Raw genomic sequence first — 24237 nt, 5'->3', positions numbered from 1 at the left:
TCAGGTTTATGTGCCGTGTGTTGTCGTGCATGGATCTACCTGCCCGTTGCGGTGGCAGTTGCCAGCCCGCTCCTCGCTTTCCCTTTCCTGTCATGTGTATATATGTTTTCGAAACAAAGAAACAAATAATAATAATAATAATAATAATAATAATAATAATAATAATATTAATAATAATGTTATTATTATTCTTATTATAATTTAATATTATCAATAATATGGTATAATATTGTAATATTAATGTTATCATATTATTATTATTATTATTATTATTATTATTACTATTAATCTAGCCTTCACTAGATTATCTCATTCCCTAAGCATGCTACTTTTCACGGATAACTTGCAGGAACTATTAACGTGAAGTAAAATTACAGAATAGATGTACAAGGTTGGTCTGCTGTAAGAAGCATATACTCCTTGCCAAGATCTTCGCCAAATATTTCAAATTGTTCAGCACTCACCTTTAACTATTACCAGCACTCTAATGGTGAATTCCATTGGGAAAACAGGAGCAGTGCGCGGCGCAGTGCGGAGTCGGGTAGCAGCGCAGTGAGAACAGGGACACTCAACCCGCCAGTGGAATGTGTAGTGCATCCGGAGAGCAGGTGGGAGGGGGACGTGTGAGGAGAAATGCACCATGTGACTAAAGCAATTGATGTCCCAGCATTCTCTGTGGGAAGCCGCAACACACGTGTGATCGCGTTGTGATCTGTCGAGAGTAACGCTGTCACCGTTTGCGGCCAATACTGCATACTTTTGTGCGAAGCCGACGCATCCCACAACGTTTCCACCTGCGATGATTACATGAAACTGCAACTTGAGTTTGAAGTTGAGATCCAGCAGCTTTCGCTGCTGTCACCGTCGGGCTTCTCGAGCACTACAGCAAGGCGAAGACGCTTTGCTGCGGTTGTCCCCTGCGCATTCGATGAGAAGCAAGGCGGACTGGAAATGCCAGGATCTGTCACTGAATCGCTGTGAAGCTCCCTCGTAACACCGACGTTTAAATCGCCGGGGCCAAAACACCAACTACTCCTGGCTGCCGCCACTGCGACCGCGCTCGTCGGCTGAAGCAGAATAAAAACAAATGAGGATTTGACGGTTTAAGTGACGTGACTTTTTCCATACTCCGCTTTTCAGACGAGAGCAGTTCGGACTGCTCCCGGCTGCTCTCGGCGCAGCGAAACTGCTCTTGTTCTGCCACTGAATGACGGCGCTCCCACTCCTGTTCGACCACTGAAACACGTCGCCTCTGGAACGAGCACTTTCGGCGTGCTTTTAGTGCTCCTGTTCTCCCAATGGAATTCGCCATAAGGTGCAAGGAGCCCTGGAGGAACGGGGTGACAAAGGCTTTTGTTCACAGGCGTAATCCTCAATTGCTTCTTCTCCAGGAGACGTCTGGACATGCGCATCAAGTGCCTGCAGCGGCGCCTGGAGGAGAGCGTCCCGAAGGAGGCGTTCAAGTCGCTCAGCGATGCATACTCCGAGATGGCTGCCAGTAAAGCGAGGCTTATCTCTAGACTTGCTGATGCTGGCATTGCGGTAAGTGGCGCCATCACGGACAGTTCAACGAGGTGTAGCTTAGTGCAGGGACCAGCACATTGATTCATTCATGGGGTTTATTGTCTCAAAGTAGCATGGGCCTGTAAGAGATGCCGGAGCGAAGGGCTAACCTCCACTGTGGCGTGGAAGGTACATACCTTCAAGAAGTAGCTACTGCTAACGCCTGCATTGTGTCTAAAGTTCTTCTATAATTATGCACAACATTGTTTAGCTCTGTTCCCTAAATCCGCCTAATTTGTTCTTCTTACTTGTTTCCTTTTCTGTCCTTGTGTGGCTTTTGTACTAGTATGCTTGTTTACTTTTTAAGTTGTTTTGTTCCAGCTCTAGTTTTTTATACAATTGTGTTGAATATTTCATATTTATTGTTGTTCATATTGCTTGTCCCCAATATTTGATGTGTAAGGTACTCCTCCCGTTTACAATGCGCAGACCTTGAAAGTAGGAAAAGGCGATTCTTTGTATTACCAGCTCTTGCCTCTGTAATGTGCAGCCAATGCTTGGTAATTGCAAGCACATTTCTATTGCATCTTTAGTAAACTGTCGCCGCCATGGCCTATAATCACAGGGATTATCTTTCAGCGAAAGACTTCCTCAAGGCTGATTGTTTTAGTTGCAAGTTCATAATTGTATAGAGTAGCCCTCCTATAAAATGGCACATCCGCCTCCTACTGAACCGATAATTCTCTATTTTTATCTACAACATGGAATTTTCAAATCAGTGTGCCTTTGAGAATTTTGCTCGCGTCTAATACATCACATAATTTCTTTTAAATAATCCTTTATGCCTCATATCCTGTAATTTGTTACTGATGTCTTGGACCCTACGTACACAACCCACTTATGCAAATGTTGTATAACAATGTACAAGGCCTTAACATTAGGTCCTAAAACATGCCTCTTACTGACTGAACTCCACCAAAGGCAGGCTTAACGCGTAAGCGTTCCCGCGATCCCAAAAGTCAAAGTTCAGCCACGTAAGGGGATTTATATACGTGTAAGTGAACAAAACGACGATGGCCACTTTACAGCAAGGCGTAATTTTCGAGGCATGTTCGCCAAGAAACCGAGCTTCGAATTTGCGGATACTGTACGCAGGCATGCAGGCTATGCTACTGAAACTTGTTTTTTTTTCCTACTTTTTATTGTTTTATTCTGTGAGCCTTCAGACGGGTCTCTTGATGGGCTTATTTTGCTGTCGGGACTGAAGAACCTGCTTTCAGAACAGATCTTTGCTGCGTTTTAAAAATTCATCAATTTACTCTTCTTGAAATTCATAAAGCATTTAAACCTAATTCCACTGCACTTTTTTGTTATTTGTGATAGCACAATCTAGCACTTCTATTCGGAATGTAGATTTCTAGAGAATGCAGTCACTCTCTGCCGCTTACTGGCATTCAAGTGCTTAAAAGGAAAAAAAATAAATATATGTTCTTAGGGAAGGAACACTTCCTAAATTCTGCTCGTGTGACACTAATATGCGGGATCTTTGTTTGCTTAAAAGCACACAGCCCTCACAATCAACGCATTTATACAGGTAATTGTTATTTAACAAGAAAAACCTGAGCGTTAAGATAAATGCCAACTGTAGACTATTAGAAATTTGGAAATTTGCAGCTGAAAATTAATTGGAATGAGCTAGCGCAAGACAGAGGTAATTAGAGATCACATGGAAAAGCCTTCGTCCTGCAGTGGACATAAAGATAGGCTGACGATGATGCTGATGACGAATATGATACTCTATCGGTGCAGAACTAGGACCATGGTTTTGGTCGATCATTGTCGGGTATACTTTAACGTCGGATTGACGTAAAGTACAGTACGTTATTGGTACTAGTGCGCCTTACTAGAGCCAAATACATCGTCTAAATACAGTCGATAGTTTGGCTGCATGAAAATAAGATGTCTCGTAGACAGGATATTACTTTTACATGGTTAACCACGCAAAGCGTGCCTAAGATTATTCTCGAAGTTGATTAACCTTGACGATATATCACGCTTCATTATAAATTTGGGCATGATGAAATGAAAGCTCCTTTGGCTGTTCGCTGCGTTTGGATTTCTCCCAACAAAAAGCCAATATTACTCGGTATCACCATCGAAACACTTCGGTTAATAAGTAAGTGAGCATTAGTGAATGATTATAGTATTTCTCCTGTTATGTTTTTGATACAGCGACTCATCGTTAGCTGCAGAAACCCTTTAGTATGTTCCAGAATGCTTCTTGCGAATTGCGCGTATTCTTGAAATTTGTTTACGCACCGTATGAGACAAGCGAAGGAACGATCAGCACTTGTGCTTGGAATAATTCAGCCTGTGTCGAGTCAACGTGCATTGCTATAGCAAAGCAATAAAGGAGATGTCTCTGGAAGGTTCCAAAAGCAGATGATACAGAGTAAGCAGGTTTTTTTTTTCTTCTCCCCTGCAGGATAACAAGCTTTCTGAGGAGGTTTGCCTATCGACGGAGAAAGGTGAGTGCCTGATGTTCCTATGGTATTTAACCTTAGGCTATCTAATGCGATGAAACAGAAGCAGAATCAAACCGTAATGGTTACCTTCGAACTTGCATATCATCCGAGTTAAGGGGATGATATGCACGTTCGAAGGTAACCATGTTGAATACAGCTAGGCACTAGCTGTATTCAACAATATTAGTGCATATGATAAAAAATAAACAGAAGCGAAACAGCGAACGACTGGAACCCATCAGCAACCGCATTCGAAAATGCAGTATAAACTGCCAGGAGAACAATCGAACAAGGGCACAAAGGCTACCGGAAAATTGCGTTGTGCCCAATAATATACGCATAATCTATATGCGCATGCTAGCGGAACATAAAAGCACGATATTAAAAGCCACTACAAGAGACTGTCTACAACTAAACCTGAGAAATTCATACAAGTTCCTAGCGGAACATTCACACTCAAGTACACCAAAGGATGTAGGAACATCTCGTTGAGCCTAGCACTGCAAAAAAAAAAAAAAAAAAAATGCGCGCTTTTTAACAAGTTATTCGGCGAAGCCACAGTCGGCATTGGGTTGGCAGTGAAATTTAATGTAAACAGTGGTACGGAGGTGTTTGGGAGCGTTGAAAGAGAAGGCAAGGTAATCAGGCTGATCATTATAGTGTTACGTATGATACACTATCCCGCAAGACGAAAGAGCAGCAGGACGCATCGGTAGGCAATGATTCCAGGTTGTCACAGGCGTTTCGCAGTGATACTTCACATCAATGCTCCTCCGCAATGCAGAGCAGCCGAGAAGGGTAGGACACGCAGGCGTCGGCGTTACTATCAGCGGCTCCAGGGTACCATGACAGTCTGCGTTTCTGCGTCGCCAGCCTAACCTGCAGACAAACATATCTGAATTACCTTGTAGCCTCTGAACCCCAATCACCGAGCCATCCTTGAGTAATAGAAACTCGCAGACCACGTGTTGATCTGTGATAGAGAAACTGGCCTGCTGTTTGGGGACGCGTGGCGTATATAGGCAGATGCAATCGTGTACGCGTTGGCTTTGAGCTACAACAGTGTCCGTGATTTTTTAGCTTGCGTCGGTGCGAACCTCTGCAGGAGCGGGTGGCCATGGTGGGCGCTGTCGTGAATTGGATGATAAGGCTTTCGTCTGAAACAGCTTGAGCGGTACCCAGTGAAAAATGTAGGTCTTTTTTAAGGCAGTCAGTGAATTTAGCAGCAATCTCCTTCATGAAGCATGTCAACTATAAAGGTAGCCCTTCAGTACACTATAAAGGTAGCCCTTCGTTGTTCTCCCACAGATTATGTCTCCGAAATGCTCAGTTTGCTGAACTTGCCTACGCTCGCTGAACGCAATCGCATAGCTAGTATAAAGTTCTTTTTTCTTCTCACTAAAAACACATTTAAAATCAATAGTAAACAGTATTTAAGAGCACGACAAGGTAGAACACTACGGAAAAGCAAAGATAACACTTTTCAAATACCTCAGATGCACATTCACCCTTACGCATTTTCTTTTTTTCCAAGAACCATTAAAGAATGGAATTAATTACCGTGTTAACGCGGGAAAGCACCAGTGCAGAACAATTTGAGAAAAACTTAAAGCTATACATTGAAAGATGCACGCATGTATATGTGCTCACCGCCCGCTTTTTTGTGTGTGTTTGTGTACATGCGCTCCTTTGTCAACACTGCATTTATAGTCTTGTATTATTGATCAGAGCATGTGCAGAATATTTCGCTTATGTACGCTTGTTTGTTTGTTTTCTTTATCTTTTTTGTTCGCTTATGTTCGCTTATTCATGTACTGCCTTATTCGTGTACTGTACTAATTGCCGAAATGCTGCTATTGACCTGTTTTTTATTGCTCTATGTAATGTTGGAATTTTCATGTATTGTACTAATTGTTGAAGTGCTGCTTTTGACCCACCCTGTAACGGCCGACAGGCCAAGAATATGAGTAAATAAAAGAAAGAAATAACTTTTGCTGGTGGCGTACAGGAGACGACTCTAAAGCGCTAGCTTTTTTCCCGGTGACGTTGCATAGAGAAGGGAACGTGTCTTTTAATTTATGCAGACATTTAATAGTTTAATAATCCAAGGGCTACTGTGCAGCATTACTACTGCATGCTACTGCGTGCTACTGAGTACTACTGCATGCTACTGCGCAGCAGGTGCTCGCTTTCGCTCGCTCGGCTCCGTCGAGGTGCGCTTGTGACGTGGTATCGCAGCCGATGCGAATTTAGGTGCCATTTCTCTGCTATAGACGCAGTACGCCGGCATTTTCGCTCAATGAGCCATTTGCAGAGCATTGATCTGAACAACTGATCTGAACTATACAGTTCAGATAGTTCAATTTTTAAAAATAAGAAAATGAGAGACACGTTCAGAAATAGTGGGGGAAATTGTAATACACAGAAGCGTAGGGCTGAGCTATGATTGCCATCTGTTGAACATGCGCAGCCTCAATATCTATTACGTCGCACTTACCTAAGCAGAACACCGTGTATGTTTAATCGAGTCTTGAGCGACTGAAGGAAGCGTAGGTACCATGTTACAAGTTCTATCTCGGACTTCCAATTGATTGATTTAAACATTTATAACATAAGAGGAAAGTGGAAGGGAGTGAAACATAGTCAAAACTCAACGCATAAGTTCCCCGCCTGCCTGCCCCCCCCCCCCCCCCGAAGGAACTCACTTGTCGTGGGCCCCCCCCCCGATAAAAAAATCCTGGCGCCGCCCCTGTTCCCCACGCTCAGATTTAGCCTTCCGTTTTGCCCGCGTTATTGTATCTTTCAGGCGTCTTCTACTTGCCTGCTACTGACGACTCCAAGCTTCGTGTCCTTGAGGAGGAGAACGAGCAACTACGAGCTCTGCTCGCGGATCGCACAGGCCACGTGCAGGTACTGCAGGGTGAACTGAAGAGGTTCAAGCACATGCGGGAGGCCAAATCAAAAGGTACATACCGTTAGCCTGTGATTTTAATAGAATTCCATTAAAAATCATCGATACCTTATAAAAGTACACCTCAATATTGTTATACCGCTGTAATAATACCCGATAGCCTTTTTGTTACGTAATTTTGTTGTGTGAAATGAAGTAATGAAAGGCTGAGTTCGCACAATAACTTTAAAATGACGATCACGGTACATTCCTGACTCAGCAGTGGAAATAATAGCCCGCTTCCGTCCAACAGAGGACACGCAACATACCTCGATCTTGACAGCATAATCGATGCCTGTATTAATGGCGAGTATATAACCGGATGTGAAGGGTGGTGCCGGCGTCTGCGATTGGTCTGCTTCTCCTTTCGTAGCCTACGGCGGGTCGTCCACGATTACGATGGCGTGCAAGTGGGCGCTAAAAATGCTGCAAAAACGCATGCTTAGTGAAGGAGATTTGGCAGAGCGAGTCATACCAAGAGGGCTCGGCAACGTTTTACTTCCGTGGAAAATGTTTATTATGCACGAAGAAGCCAAGTCTCTCCGGTAGCTCCGAATACACCCGGAGCAATCAGTGGGCAGCCATCTTCTACTCCTTTTGGAACAGGGCAGTGTCGGGGTATTCCGAAAGGGTATTCCGACATATAATTGCGTGTTTAGCAAGCACACGTCACTTTGACGGCGGGAGTTTCTGCAATTTTTGACGTCGTGTGACAGACAGGCGAATTAGGCGTGGCCCGAAAAATGTTTCACCAATCATGGAAGGCTAATGGTAGCAAAGGCGCATTACTGAAAAAAAAGTTTTTGTTTCGTTCTGCCTAATCATGACTAATCATTTTGTACATGTCATCTTGAGATTGGGAGTTCACGTGGTTTTCACACCACCGGTCATCTCGTGACAGACAGGAGGTGTTGACGTGGCCCCAAAAATGTTTTACCAATTGCGGAGGGCTTACAAAGGAAATGGTTTTTTGGTTGGCCTCCTCAATTTTTGGTAATAAAAGACGCGAATAAAATTCAATTCATTTTATTAGACGCAAATCAGAAAAGCTTTCCGTTGTTACGCCCTTACAAGTGTTGCACTTTTTCGCGGGAAACGTCTTTCTTTTCACTTCGGCATTGGAGTTAAAGATGAAGTTTGTTTCAGGCAACCTTAAAAATATTGTTCAAGGGCCCAGGGGACCGGCAAAAATGCACAAAAGCCTGCCAAGAAAACCCAATTTAGGGGGTCACTTGCTAAGACCGCATGTTACGAAAACGCGTTTTAATACTATCGCCTATATCTTTGCAACCGTAATACTTACACGCCGTACTTTGGTATCGTTGTGTAGAGGAAAGAAGCCATTACTCTATCCTTCATGTATGACGCGCACACATTGTGCTGTTCCCGCGCCACGCATGATGTAACCGGAGCGCGATTAGCCTCTTCCTCGGCGTTCAGAGAGGCATAGCTCGGCAATACTTCTGAGCGCTCAACTCAGACGTAGTAGGTATCATCTATCAATCTCAACGCTGTCCGCATCATGAGTTTTAATGCAGACGAGTGTGGCATTTGTTCAAGAAATTTCATATTTTCTCATCTATGGTGCCCCAGCGTTCGACACATAGGATCCAGAAATGGTGTGAAGCAACTTCGACAACAAGACAGATGGGTGTCAATTCCCGCCCACCACCTTTCACCACGGCGGGCCCGCTGCGAATAAATAACTAGGCTGACTGCAAAATTAGATCGTAGGAAACTCATTAGGTGCTTTGTAAGTGGCGTTTATAAGCTTTCTAAGGCGTCCATAAATGTTATACTTAGTTTGGTTACCGTTGTGTGTAGGAAAGAAGCCGTTACTCGGTCCTGCATGCGTCCCATCCGCATATGGCGTCGTTGTCGCTCCATGCATCGCGACATCCGAGCCAAATTTAACATCGCGCTTGGCTTTCGGAGAGGTGTAGCTCGGCATTGCGTTTTCCTATCTTAGCTGGAGTGCTCGCCTTTGACAGAGCCCACTAGACCATAGTAGGTGTTTAGCGGCTACAGTTCAATTCATTGAACTCTAGCCGGTGCTCGTCAGGATTTATTGGACCGAGAAGTGTGCAATTTGTTTCAGATATTTCATGCAGTTTCATGCTGGCCCTGCGTTTGACATGTGGGGTCCAGAAATAACGTGAGCAGACTCGTGCAGCAAGACACAGGAATACCTAGCCCTTTTGACAAAGGTGGAACGATATGCGCCGAAGGTTGAGGCAAGCGCATTGATCAAGACAATCTACGAGTGCGGCGGGCTCGAGCGGCGCAGGCCAGTCTCGGCTGCCACCAGCAGGGGCGTCATTTCTGTGCCTATAGCGCCTGAACGCCCTCTGCAAATCAAACGGGCCCACCAGAAATAAGGAGTGAGCACGATTGCAAAATTAGACTGTAAGACCCCCACTAGCTGTGTCATAAGCTTAGCATTTAAGCTTTTTAATTGGTGAAAATAAAAGTTGTGCATTTTTGGGGTCAATTTCTGCACCCCAAGAGCCCGTACACGCTCTGCAGTACGCAAAAGACGATTCACGTACCCCACTGCTCGCGTCGCTGTCGCCTTGAGGTTTCGTATAAAGTCCACTGTCGACCTTGAATAGTGGATGCATGGTTATGTATTTCACTGATCACTATTTACATTCTGTGCCAAAAAGTAATTTATTGCATTTGTTAACATAATTTTTATTAAGCCTAAATGTAAGCTTCCGGTATAAAGAAAACGATAGAGGGCGGCTATCGACAGTAAGAGTGCGCTGTGATGGAATGAGAAAATGACTCTTCTAATATCTTCAAATGGTATTGGGTTGGCGTTGAGCAAACTGGTCGAAAACTGCGAGAGAATTTACAAATGGTATAACGGAAGAAGACAAGAACGGTGGTATTTCTGCTTTGTAGTGTTTGCGACTGTTAAGGGGTAATGTTTTATCTGCTCATTCATAGGAACCGTAGTCATCTGCGTCAAGTAAGTAGATGGCGCGTTTAAAAATGTTTTCCCTTATTAGGGATTTAGGTCCGCTTGCTTTGCTTTTGGTGCGACCAGTAGCATTGCTGCTCACTCTACTTGCGTACTGCCCATTAACCGCATTCTCAGTCTGCGTTGCACTACGTGGTTAGCTATTAATAAGCTTTTAGGGCAGCGAGAGTGTAAAAGGCGAGAAATTTTTAATGATAATTACATTAGGCAGCTGCTGTACCACTCGTACTCTGAAGTAGACAGAGGACATTGATTTTCAAGATAATGTTCGCCGAAAACTGCGTTTCATGCGTACCATAGAGAACATTGATATTTCTTTTACTACCATCCTTAAGCAGCATATTGCTGCGTTACATTGGCTGACGGGTGAAAGAAGAGAACGAAGTCGGTTTGGACTCGGAGCGGCTTCCTAAGCTAAGCATTTTGCTATCATCGTTTATTCCGCATTTGTAAATAAACACCTTTCATCGTAACAATATTATAGGGCCAGGTTTACCATCGCTGCCTGTACAGCTGGCTATAATCGTATGCCTAGGGGGATAACCCTGTGGTTCTGTGCCGCTAGGTTCTTTGAAAAGCTGAGGTTCTCTAACGTCTCCTTGAACTTGTGCTAACGACACCAGTGCTTTCATATTCGGTGTCAATGTGAATATTTCCGCTGCGTCGATCAACTAGACATGCTTTTGGGCTCTGCAGCAGAACTTACATTTGTGCAAAGCGCCAGCCTGAAGAAAATAGAAGCTTAGTTTTCTCGAGGGTTTCCGTTAGAGTGCAACATCCAAGCTTGTGTTTTAGCTCAAGCAGCCAGAGCCGGAGTACCGCATTTAAAGCCTAAAAGCGCTATATATGTTGGACCGGGCAACGCTCTAATATTGTCAGCGGTAAAAATGTGCAAGGAAAGAAATCATACAGAAGAAATCAAGAATGCTATCTTATGAGAGGTGGAGCGGTACTGAATGTATGCACTACGAACAATTCTAATTAATGTGTTGTTCATTTAACTGCTTCATTCCCCTCCCGTAATAACGGTACCAAGGCGACGCTGCTTCTCCATCATACTTACCTCATTGAAACCGAGAAGACAGAAAGGCAGATGTTTTGGAAGATTAAGAAAATTGTTGCTACGCTATCTATATGTAAGCATAACCTTTCTAAAGAAACTTTGTTCCTAAAAAAGACGCAGCTGCGCCCCAAAGGCGAAGCATCAATTGCGATAGCAAATCGGTAGAGACATATACGGAGTAAGGATAGTAATTTTATCGGCTGTATACTCTTGGACACATTGGCTCTCAAGCAAGCATCAGTAGATCACACTCGATGACCGCACACAACCGCTCTCAAAACGCTGGCGTGAGCAAGCGCGCCAGCAGCAGCGAACGAAGGTTTGTGCGGTCTATCGCTTCAACGGAAACTGAGCGGTGAAAGGCACAGCGCATACAAAGGTAGGATGCGTGTTGCAGATCGCTTTTAAGATACGGCGCACGCGACCGCTCTCCGCCGCGCAAAGTACAAGTACGCAGTTGCTCTCAGAGCAGAAGCCGCACCCACTCCCTCCCGCGCTGCCTTCCGGCTTTCCTCAATTCTCCTGCGAGATTCCAGTTCTTCTTGCGCTCGGTCGCAAGATACGCATTTGGTGCCGCAGGACAACGTCGCTCCCTCCCCCCTCCCTCCCATCCCCCCACGGCCGTTCGCGCTACGGAAGCCGTCGCGTTTGCTCTCCGCCGTGCGTTCGCTCCCCGTGAAAGCGCGCGTCCCTCGCTTGCTTTCACGCGCGCATATAGCATACAGCGCGCGGCGATGATTTTATTGCCCTTGGACTTTATACGGAACCTCACAGCGACGACGTCGGTGACGCCGACGGCAGAAATCCGCTTGGAGTGTCTCATATAATTGTTATCGCAAAAAGACTTCGTTAGTCGGTGACTGATACCAGTGCTCTTGACACAGAACCATCAAGCTCACCTTCAACCAATGAGCATGCCGAGAGCCTCAAGGTGCTGCTGGAAAGACTGTGGACACATTTTCAAGAGCTACAGAAAAGGTGAACGTTTAATGCGTAGCACTATATGGAGAGTGGGTCGAAAAATTTATCGTGAATATAGAAAATCTTTTTCCAGTTAAAGGACGAGAATGCGCAGTTTAAGCCCACTGTGAGCACAATTGATCGCTGCCATCCGGAGTACAGTGGCAAACGGCTTATTGTCCGCCATAAAATAGGCACGCCGGCGTAAAAAATTTTTCGAGCTCGTCCGCTTTCCCAGTGCCCCATACGCCATACGTAACAATGAGGCGTTCATCCATAGCCACAAATGCCTAAGCCTATACTAAAACGGGATGGCAAGCAGTATGTGACGCCTTGGTAAGCGCCCAATAGATTAGGATGGAAGGTGACTAAATGGTACCCAAAATGGGAGAATGCGTTAAACCGAGACAGAAAAAATAAGCGTAGCTCACTTAACGGGATCTGTCGATGATATGCGTAGCGTTATATGGCTGTCAGCATGGTGCGAAAGGTATATGTTAAGCAATGTAAATACTATGTACATTGCTTTGCTCATGCTCCTCTCGCCATGTATATATCTACATAGCCACCACACACATCGTTACCACGCATAACACATTCCACACCATGCCGACGGCCATATAATGCTGGGCATATATTGAACAGTTCTCGTTAAGGGAGGTTCCGCTCAATTTGGTTTATGTATAGGAGAGTGTTTTTATCTGGATTGGTCGAACTTTAAGATCAAAACAATCCACCAGGCTCAGGTATCATAAATATACTCCATACACGCAGAGATTTTTTAAAATAAATACTCTAAAGTACTTTTATTATAGTGCTATTGAAACACAGAGCTGGCAAACAGCACTAATCACTGTTCGGTAATTCTGGTTACCGTATTCACAATGGTAATCGTTCATCATGAGCGCCAATAACAGCTAAAACCGTAGTATGCAAAAGCGATTGAGACAATGCGAAAGTTAAATGTTGTGTTACTGTTTGTTCTCCTCAAACTTCATTGCGACCACCCCCAATAACTCAACATAGCACGAATTGTTTAGTTGGCAATACTGAAAAGCTGCCGTAAGACAGAAGAACAATGTAAGCGGTACCAGTGTGACTCGTAAAACGTTATGGTTATGTTTTGACTGCGTGGTTTTGTTTGAGAGCAATACAATAGATATTTCAAGCAAAAATTGGAGGACCCTTAAGCTTCGCTTTCAAGAGGGGAACGCGATAGCATTCAAAGATCCCTGACTGCTTCTCACGCTTCCCGACAACTGCATCTTAAGCAACCGTAATGGTTAACGGGAAACACTGGCGGCGAACGCTATGCACGAAGGCGAGCTTTCTGGTAAAAAAACGCGGCCTCTTGTGTGGGGTGATCCCGGAGATATTGCACAGCCGTGCCAAAAAAATTGCAGAATTTTCAGGTTTCCGTTTTTGTTTCGTGGTTTTAATATTTCAGTCTGAGAAGATTTCACAGAAAAGGCACGCGCTGTGGGTGTTTTGTTTCATGACATTTGTTTGTGGATTGTCATTCTCAAAATTCCGAGGAATAGCTTTGCCAAGAATGCGAGACAAAGTATGAGCAACATTAATGATAGAGTGCTGTGGTAATATAACCCGCATATACCGCATGTCATATAAGAAGGCGTGGCATATACATGTACCTAAATATATTCGGAGGACCTGCGTGTTTGGGGATGATTTACTCGGCCACCCGCCGACATCGCACGCCGACGTCGGATATTCTGCGACACGGGGCCCTTAACGCTGTCGCGTTAAAATGTGTCTAGCACATAAGCAATGTACCGAATATCGCTAAAATATTTAAGAATTTCTGAAAGCAACCAGGGAAGTGATGCTTATGTGGTTCCTTTTCTTTTATGTTCTCTTTTCTTTTTTATTTGCCAGAGGCCAGATTTCAGGTTTTAATGGAAAGAACGACGGTTGCTCCTTGATTGAGCCATTCTAGTTTGCAGCACAACTACCACACCACATTGTGGATGATATGCTGACTGCCCGTGGAACATTTACTATAGGCTCTTTTGTGTCGGCGACAAGTAATTTTTACTCTTGTCGTAGACATTCCTTGTATTTAGCGCTTACATTTTGCAGGTACGAACAAAAGGATGGGGACCTACTTAGAGCCATGGTTGAGTCGCGTAGACAAAGCGAAGAGCAGAAACAGGCACTGACACAAATGAGAATCCAGTGCAGTGGTTCAGTTCCTCTGGAAAAGTTAGAAAGTATTCTGTCACAGTTCAAGAGTGGACTCCAAAACGTTCAAGAAGAGCAGGTAAGAAATTTCGTCCTCCATGACAGAAAAGTCGCGGTCATAGTAAAAATGGGTTGAGGTCAGCGAAGTGACGCTAAACTGGTTGAAAATAATATAAATAGGGGGTTAGGATGTACTACGATTTTTTAAACGCATTGTCTGATAAGATGGCGCGAGGTTCACAGCTTCGTACGCACGTTTTTTTTTTTCTTTTCGTACGCCTGCTTTTCTTTTTCTATAACTGATAGTGACAAAGAAGGAATACAGTAAAGGCATCTAACTCATATATATTTGATTCAGTATTAGGGTTATGAATGATGTTTGCTGAATGCTATGAATGAGCAAAGCTCTAATAGTTGAGCTGAGAAAGTGTTCGGAAATGTTGATTCGAACTGTTAAGATTGAAATAAGTTATGGTGTTTAACGTCGCAAAACTTCACAGTGGGTTCTAAGGGATGCCGCATTGAAGGGCCAGGGATTCAGCTTGACCACCGGGGGTGATCGAACATGCACGTAAATCCAAGTAAACGATCGTTTTTCAATTTTGCTCCCATCTAAATCAGGCAGCCGCGGACGAAATCGAACCCATGACCGAGTGCTCAGGAAGAGAACGTTATAGTCACAGTGCCACTCGGGTGAGTGATGATGTAATAGGCGGGCTCCCCGAGCTAACCTTGTGCACCTGGATAAATATTAAAGACAATGGACAGCAAGGATGTCCGTCACGGTTGCTTAATTTGTAAAGCGCAGGGCGCGTAATTCGAAGGGTAAGGTTTCAGTCCCCAGATGTGGCATATTACGACTTCATGCACTTTGAGTTGCCTTTATCATAATATTTCTACGTTTCCAATTAACCTAACAATTTATTTCTCCTATACTTTTCTGGATTCAGTTTCTTCGTACGTTGTAACTATGCCTTTTAAATCTTGCTTGATCCCCCTAAGGACTCTGCAGTGTAGACTTGGAACACATAGTTTGGCAATGATAATTTTCAGTTAGCGAAATAGCTGTCGTTCTTCCGTACCCAGCAGGTAAGGCAGGACGTCCACGAAATGTCTTAATTTGGGGAAAAAGCAACGCGCATTCTTAATTTTTTTCTGTATTTAATTTAGCGTGGGTATATGGACTGCAATATCCTACATTATAACGAGACTCCCTTTCGGTGGACCGCAACATTACACCACATTATTTTTATGAGAGCCAGTGGACGTTAATTTTTGAGGCGAAATCGACAGATTTCTTTGTATCACACTGTTAGCCAACGGGAGCTTCCATAGTGCCTGCAGTTGTGCTCGCTCCCTGTTCCAGGACTTGCCGTCATGCAAAAATTGCAGTGCCCTGACCAACACCCTTAGAGCACAGACGGAGGAGCTCATCACTTCCAGGCAAAACGCAAAGCTTCTGCAGAAGGTAAGCCTACTGTGTTCAGAGCCTAGTTTACCAAGGATCGAATAAGGTTCCAAGGGAAGAGACGCGCAGTCGATAAGGTCAGAGAATCGATGACATTCGGAAATTTGATGGCTCTGGTTGGCGTCAGCTTATCGCTGTCGGACACGGTGTCCACATTTGCGGCAGCTAATTCTTTTTGCCGCTTCTGTTCAGTAGTAGCAAAAGAAATTACACGGAATATCCTAACATTGCAATATAATGCAGATCCAACGAACACGTTTCAATCTATGTGGCGCGAAGCTATATTCAAGTGATGTGAATTATCTCGTATACTACTAACGATGATGCCTACAATTGTGCTTACTTTCATCACATGTAACGTGCAACCTCCTGATCCTTTATGTTATCCACCACAGAGCTCCCCACTTTAACTTCATGGAATGTTTATGTTTATGCACTACACCGCTCACAAGCTATCCCGAAATGCCAACACTAAATCAGGCGGGACAGAAGAGAGAACAGAGCGCGGTTCTCTCTTCTGTCCCGCCGGATTTCCATTTACAGATCCAATGCTCTGTTCTCTTTTCTGTCCCCTCTGGTGGCCTTGCGCTGTTACCCTGACTTTAAAGTACGTTTTACCAACAAGACCAATCTTACACCCTTCTTAAATCAGGCGGATACGTAGTGGGGGATGCCTACATAGAGCTCCTACAATGACTGAAGGTGAAGTTTTTGAACGAAGATGTGTGGCACATATCTAGGTACATTTAAAGATTTTGGGCAACTCGTGTCACATTCGAACTAGTCTGGAGGATCGGCCAAAAAGGAAAGCGCACCCAATAGCACATAACGAATGTAGGAATCAAATAATTTCAAGCAAATCAAACAACGCGCATGTTATGAGCTCGGGGGCTCCTATGTAAATAGCTGAGGAAATAAAATCGTTTTTCTCGGAAACCAATGCGCCGAATTTTACAAAGTTTATTGCATTTAAAAGACGAAACTAAAATCTAGTTACTACTGGATTGGATTTTCGATTTAGACAGTTGATTGTTTTATCAGATGTGTTGACAAACCAAAATTTTCAGGAGAAGAAAACTATGAAGTTTACACTTCTCTATCTCCGCATAGAAAAACAATATAGTTTCTGTTTTGCTTCTTATAGTACATGTAAAGCACACAGCATTGATGTACGTATTATACATGGCTCTTAAATGCAGGTGGGTCGACGGCTGATAGCTTCGCGTGCGCTGTGTTCTCGCCGCTTAATTGCGTTGAAACGAGAGGCAGCACGAAGGTCAATTCGTGCTGCCGCGCTTTCTGCACCCCAGCGTTTTGACAAGTGTCCGCGATCATCGTGTGATATGTATTCATGTTTGCCTGTGTGCGCTTGACACTGTGCTTGTTAATTTAGTCAGTAAGGAAACGTTCATGAGTCGCGGGATCGAATCCCGGCCGCGGCGTCCGCATTTCGATGAAGGCGAAATGCAAAAAACGCCCGTGTGCTTGCGTTGTAGTGCACGTTAAAGAACTCCAGGCGGTCAAAATTAATGCGGAGCCCTCCACTACGGTGTGCCTCATAATCGGAACTGGTTTTATCACGTAAAACCCTAGAAAGAAGAAGAATAATGCGTTTATTAAGGTTATGCGGGCAATGAAACTGCTATCCTTGCTTCGTATAGCTGTCTAGTAATTTGTTATCGCAATAGATGCTTCGCCATTTGGGATGAAACCTACGAAGAAACGCTATCTACAGAGCGACATGCGTAGCGTGACGGGACGGGAGAATGACGGCTGTGTGAATCGGACCTGAAGCTGAACCACTCTCATAAGCTAAGAATGTGCTCCCCGCCAGGAAAGAAAATTCGGAGTCTGCAATGTAAGCGTGCAGTTTTATGACTACTGACAGCGTGATACGGGTAATAACGCGGGAAAAGGGCCATGACGGCTGATGGCCACGGAACTATGCTGTGACGAAAAATGGGCAACACCACGGAGAGTAAAACCACGTCTATTAAAATGTGCGGCCCTTAGACCCAGCGAAGCTGAAATGGTAGCGGCCACTGTGTTTATGTTATATCACGCGGGTTATTAATGTGTTTCTGAACTGTGTTACGCAAATTATGTGTCACTTTTGCCAAGCAATGAAGCTGTGGAAGAAGACGACGATGAACGCATTAGCATTCACGAATGCGTTCGCGCGGAGAGGCGCGAACGAGCCAACTGGCGAAGATGACAAACGCGCGAGCAGCGGCACGAGCACGTTCGCGCGGTTGGGCCACCCACCTGGGCACGGACGGATGTTTCGCCTAGGAATATATTGCTTCGCTTTAAAATGCTCGAATTGACGTCACGTTGCTCAGGAAGGTTCTTGTAAACAAAGTAAATAAGTGTTTTTGAGAGGGAAATTTCGGTCCGGATGGGAATCGAACCCGGGCCTCCGCGGTGCAAGACGAGCGCGCTTCCTTGAAGCCATTGTTGCTCCACGGTTGTGGCTCACTAAAGTGCGCCTACTGCGTGCCTGACTGCACACGTGACGTGGTCACAGAGACGCGCTCGTACCACTGCTCGCGCGTTCGTCGTCGTCTTCTTCTACAGCTGGCAGGTTTTCGCTATCACGTCTTACAAACGTGTAACACTTGCTTATTTTGTTAACGGTTCGTGCAGAGGCTCGACGAGGAGCACCGCAACCTGCAGATCTCGGCGAACTCCCTCCGTGTCAAAGATACAATCATCCGAGAGTTGAAGCAAGCACTGTCCCGAGCGGCTGCAGAGGATGCTATGCCTTGGGACAAGGCCAAACTCAAGAAATCGTTGCGAGTGGCAATGTTGACAGTGAACTCATTGCAGGTACGTTTACGCCTGCACCGCAGGTCACGAGCAGCTCTGCGGCAATATGTTATTTCCTCTTTTCGTGCTTGGTCACTAGCCCTTTTTTTAACAAAAAAGTGTTTCATGCCGGGTTTCACTACTGATTTCCTGGCCAGGGATGTTGTCGCCGCTATCTAGGAGGGGTGAATCGAAGTACTGCATCGTGACACTAACGAGCGCCGACAGTTAGCGTTTCGGTAGTCACAGCACAGCGGAGGCTCCAACGCGGTGTAGCCATGAAATAAAGAGCCTAGTGCTTAAAAATTAAACTATGGGGCTTTACAGTGCCAAAACCACGATCTGATTATGAGGCACGCCGTAGTGGAGTGACTCCGGAAATTTGGACTACCTGGGGTTCTTTAACGTGCACCAAAATCTAATTACACGGGTGTTTTAACATTTCGCCCCCATCGAAATGCGGCCGCCGTAGCCGGGATTCGATCCCACGCCCTCGTGCTCAGCAGCCCAACACCATAGCCACTGAGCAATCACGGCGGGTGAACCTAGTGTAGCCTCGTGTATAGAGTTTCATACAATAAGCATGCAATAAATATTCATACAATGAATAAACATTAATAAAAGTGTCCGGCGGTAGGATTCGAGCCCAGGACCTTCAGTACAGAAGCCCGACATTGAAACCATTACGCCACGGACGCTTTTTGTTCTTGTTGTCTCATTTGCAAAATTCACTCATTTATCAACCCCCGAGTTCAAGGAACTAGCACGTGATAAGCATATGTAACGTTTACCATCCAGCATGATTGCAATCACATCAAAATTCTCTTTTTGATGTGATGTGATGATGTGATTCTATTTTGTCAAGGGTTCTAACCTCGACAACCATTCCGGAGGGCATTCATACACTTTTTCCACCTCCAGAAAGGCGTTTATACTCTCTCAGAAGTAAATTCATGCATGTCGTGCGTCTGGGGCACAGAAATACCCGGTCATTCTGGAGCGCCAGAGGCTGTGAAGGCGAATGAGCATTACCAGATCAAAAGAAAGCCAATCGTCGTTTTCTATCGCTAGATATCTGACACCGTGGGGATCTAATTGGAGTTCTTTTTTAACTATGCTTTGTAAAACATACCAAAAGAACACTCCTTCCCAACAATGCAGGAAAACGTGGTCAATTGTATCGATTTGTTTACAGATTAAGCAATGTGTTCCCCACGGTACAAAAAAAAAAACTTTCTTTCAAAACTGTCTTCACTGAAAGCTTTCCTGTATGAAATTTGAAAAAAAAAGTTTTTACCCCTAGTAGAATTTGAATACAGTTTACCACGTTTAGTACATTCTGGCTCTGGCTACCTCTGTAAAGGGATCTATATAAAGGAATAGGAAATTCAGTATCGCACAGATCCCTATACAGCTTTTTTCTTTGGACAGAACTGAGATAATCTTTTGAAAAACGTACGCTTAGGAAGCACACAGTGGAGACAAGCACCTTAAAAAACCCGGAAGCGCTCCGGGAATACTGTTTGTGGCAACAATAAAATCCGGTAGTGCTTTGCTCATTCTTATCTGACACGCAGTCTGCAAGAACTGGTCCTTGACGTCCCGAAAAAAAATGTAAATCTGTTTACGAGCTGACACAAAGAGGTGTTCCAGACCTACTCCCCCATCTTTGATGTGCCTGAACAGGTTCGTCCGACTTCACCTCTCTCAAATCGAGGCCCAAACAAACACGGCAAATATGTGGTGAAATTTCTGAATGTTTAACCGAGAACAGTATAACACATGCAGTGCGTACCAAATCTTGCTGATAAATAGCAAGTTACACACTGTTGCTCTGGTGAAGATGGATAGATTGGCCACTTTCCATCTGTCCACCTTCTCACGCATGTAGTTCACTTGTTGTTGCCTGTACCGATCATTATCTTTGTAAAATTCAAGCGGCACACCAAGATATTTTACCGGAGTATAGTTTCCCACCTAATGTTGGCAAAAGCGTTTGGGGTCGAAGGCCATTCTCCGTGCCAAAACCTCAGGCACTTTCCCCAATTGACAGGACTTCCACAGATGTCACTAAGTTGTTTAACCACACTAACTGCTTCAATAACACTTTCTATCTTGTCACAGAAAAGAGCTTTGATAAGAAAAGAGCATTCACAAGCGACATAAAACGCCCGGATGAATTTATCGCGAGCAAGTCACTGCATTGAGACGCTTGGCGTGTTTCGATTTGGCCACCTCGACAAGCTGAACCGTTGTAATTAGTTGCGATTGTGAGCGTTTGCAGCGTCTTCTGCACTTCGAAAAATATAGATTGCTGTGAAAGTTACGGCAATGAAGGCATATAAAGCGCAATAAACAAAGCCACAAGAGCGTATAAATCCACAAGCACGTAGATCAGACAAATCCATGTACTTCTGTGGCCTCGTGTGGGCAGTTAGCGCCGGTTTAGCCTGTGGCGCCTTGTAGCAACACCCCCTAGTCTAGGGGGTGTTGCTAGTAGCCTACAGATTGTGGCTTCAACGTGCATCAGCAGTGCATAGCCTACTGCTACGCTTGCGATGGCACCACCTAAGATAACTGCTGCGCTAAAAGGCGCCGAAAGGCAACGACGTCGCCGGGCGAATCTCGCTTTGCCCCGGCGAGAGACACGCCAGCGTGAAGCAGAATGCCTTCACGTGTTCGCGGTCGCACGGTGCGAACTCAGCCACTGGCATTCCTGTAGCTGTGCGCGTCGCAGCTCAGACTGCCTGCCGTAGCCACCACGGAGCTGGACCAGAATGCTCGCACCTTCGCCGAAGCCACTCGCCAGCAGGACGGCGCTCGCCAACAGGACGCCGCGCGCTAAGCAAACCTGCAACATCGGTCGCCGGCCCGCAAATGGTGCGCCTTTCCCTGCAGCGGACCGTGAGTTCACGAAGCAAAAATGCAACAGCTTCTGTGAACACACATTTCACTTTCGTGTTCTACCGATTCCTATTAGAGAGGGCGCAACCATAACTTTTTTCTGAGTTTCTTTTGTTGTGCCGCATTCGGGGAAGTTGTGGTTATGCTATATAGCGGATTCACATTGTTGCTCCAAACCCGCTTTGCAGAGTGACGCAATAAACTGTTGAGGAGCACGAAAGCTGTTTGTCGTTTGCACACTGCATACAGCTGCTACAGCGACAAGACTTTGCCACTCGTCGCCTTTGTTGTGCGATTTTAATTGCAGAAAATATAACAAAAGCGAATTACGTTGTGGGGCTCGTAGTGTTGCAAGAGGCGAGGTTAGCCTGGCATACTTGACCGGCAATGTTTCCGCCTGATCATCTCTCCCCAAAAGTTTTCCGTGTTCCCCGAAAGGTTGCTGTGAGTGGATATATATATATATATATATATATATATATATATATATATATATATATATATATTCTTTTGTGAAAATTGGCGCTTCAAACTCCCGCTATGTTTTGCTGCGCCATATATTCGCCCATTGTGGTTACAACTAGAACGGTTATGCCGCCTGTGTACTCGCATTAAAGCACGGTTTTCTCCTTGCACTAATACCCAGCATCAACTTAAAGACTAAACTAAGTATTTTCACTATCGCTCTTCGGAATGCAGGCGCTGATGCGGCAAAAGGAAGCAACCATAGAACGCTACCGCGCATGCGTGGCCACTCTACGCGACGAGATGCAGCAGCAGAGCCAGAGACTGTCAGCCGAGGCCCACGTCCTACGTGCAAAACTGCTGGACACTTCGGCTGCCCGACAACTGCCAGAAGAAGACGATGCCATCCACGACAAGCCGCGACATTTCCAAGACAAGGTAATGCGGTACCTATAGAAACAAACAAAAAATCAGCGATAGCTTTCATCTGATATGTTCATTGAACATGAAATGAAGTGGCTTGCAAAGAATTGAAAGATTAAGTATGACCTTGGGGAGGAGGACGGTATTCTCGTACGATGACAGTGGGATATTATTTCCATTTCGCGAGATTTCGCGTGACAATTGCCGGACGCTTTGCTGGCTACGAGCGACAGCGTTCTCAGCGCAAGCAAGGCACGTCTCTCAGCACAGTTGGCGCATTGCCAAGAACGCTGTTTCCCGCAGACGCCGTGCGTTTGACACTAGTTACGTGGAATCTCGCGAAAGTGAAAGTATCTGATGTGTGTTTCTTCTTCCTACCACGTATTTTTCGCGATCGACCGTCAAGAGAGAGCGTGAAGTAGCTACCTTAGTCAAAAATGCTTATCACCATTTCTTGTAAAGGGGCCCTGAACCACTTTTTATCGAAGTGGAGACATGCATTTGAAGTGAAAATAGGCTATTTCAGAAATACTTAGCCGCAAAAAGTACTTCAGTGCCTTCAGGAGAAGCGGAGATATTGGCAATGAAAAACGGACCTCCGCTGTGCTCCCGTCCCTTCTTCAATAACTTGCACTGTGAAGGCTACGGCGGAGAGAGGCGTGGTCACAACGCTCCGCCTTCTAAATGTCACCGTGGCGCGCAGTTCAAATGTCATTTTGGAGGTTAACGTAGATGCCAAGGTAAATATACCTGGTAGCGGAGCTTCCATAGATGCCCATACGTTGAAAACATGGTGGTTCATCGGCGGTTCATGGGGCTTAGCGCCATCTGTGTGAGGAGGAAACACAGAAGTGACGTCATTTGTTCTCAAAGGCGCGAAATTTGTTTTCGGAGGCCTGAAATTACAGCTGTATATTCAGATGCCCCGCCATTCGACTTGATAGGCGTTCCGAGGTTTCAGCGCGGAAAGCGATGCAGGGTAAGGTCAGCCGTACGGGTGTCGAAATCGCATCCCTGCACAGAACATACTTTTTGTGGAGGCGGACTAACGCTTTGGGTATAGAGTGCTCGTCCTTTCGTCGGACGCCAAGCCCGTCGGCCAGCGCTGTCGCACAAAAACAACTAAATTAAACATTTATCTAGCGGTCGCAACTGACTGCTTTTGACTGAACAGGTTAAGAAACAACGAAACTACCAGCGTTAATCAAATTTAGACCAGCGTCGGCAAGCAAAACAACACTGTAGTGTTGCTTGTGAGGTGGGCCTAAACCACGGTGAACTTTAAGAGCGCGCCTTGCTGCTCACTTCAAGAGCTGGATTACATTGCAAGTGATAGAGGCGTTAATGCCCACCGCTATCGATGGGCTCTCTTACGGTGGACGCTGAAAAAAGGGGTTTGTTGACAATGATCAAGTAAAATAGAGCTGTCTCTTCTTTTCTTGCCATGCGTATATAAACTTGATTAGGAATTTTATTTTCGTTGAATGAATCTGTGTCCCCCTTTAATTAAAAAACGCTTTTTTCCTCCCAATGTTTGTTTCCTCCAAGTATAGCCGCGCTTCAATCGCTGCTCCCACAACCACCCTTGCTGATGTCGGTGACAATTCGTTCTGAACCGCTTTTCTCCCGAAGCTTCGCGACCTATGTGGATCGACCTTGTAGATGCCACGACTTGCGATTCTGGTGCCTACGACGCGCTAAACGTAAGCCAAACGCGGTTGTCCTCAGCGAGCCGCAGTGCACTTAGCTAGTGGACTCGTGGCGGCACCCCGCGGCGGCTGCGGTATCTATGATACGTAGCCGACCGTAGCTACCAATAGCAGCCGCGTATGGGAATCCGCTTTATTACGAAATAAAGCGTCCACAAAAGACTGAGGAACATGGCTTCTGTAGAAAAGAGAGCGTTTGAGAGAAAGGTGACTTCGCGCTCCGCTTGCGAGCTCAACGCAGCGTGTGCGACAGCAAAACGGGGCTGAGATA

General features: G+C 45.3%; 1 protein-coding gene across 1 annotated transcript in view; it reads left to right on the top strand.

Annotated features, from left to right (window-relative positions):
• The window catches only part of LOC119463500 (centrosomal protein of 290 kDa-like), an 83152-nt gene that overhangs the window by 30520 nt on the left and 28395 nt on the right, over nt 1–24237 (top strand). Inside the window, exons 13-21 of the mRNA XM_049655244.1 lie at nt 481–608; nt 1392–1542; nt 3989–4031; nt 6835–6993; nt 11912–12005; nt 14088–14268; nt 15556–15657; nt 18304–18486; nt 22069–22272. Coding sequence (XP_049511201.1) covers nt 481–608; nt 1392–1542; nt 3989–4031; nt 6835–6993; nt 11912–12005; nt 14088–14268; nt 15556–15657; nt 18304–18486; nt 22069–22272 — 1245 coding nt within the window. The remainder of the gene's footprint in view (nt 1–480; nt 609–1391; nt 1543–3988; nt 4032–6834; nt 6994–11911; nt 12006–14087; nt 14269–15555; nt 15658–18303; nt 18487–22068; nt 22273–24237) is intronic.

Source organism: Dermacentor silvarum, chromosome 9 (genome assembly GCF_013339745.2).
Source record: "Dermacentor silvarum isolate Dsil-2018 chromosome 9, BIME_Dsil_1.4, whole genome shotgun sequence".
Lineage (NCBI taxonomy): Eukaryota > Metazoa > Arthropoda > Arachnida > Ixodida > Ixodidae > Dermacentor > Dermacentor silvarum.
This window is presented reverse-complemented; position numbering and strand designations above follow the sequence as displayed.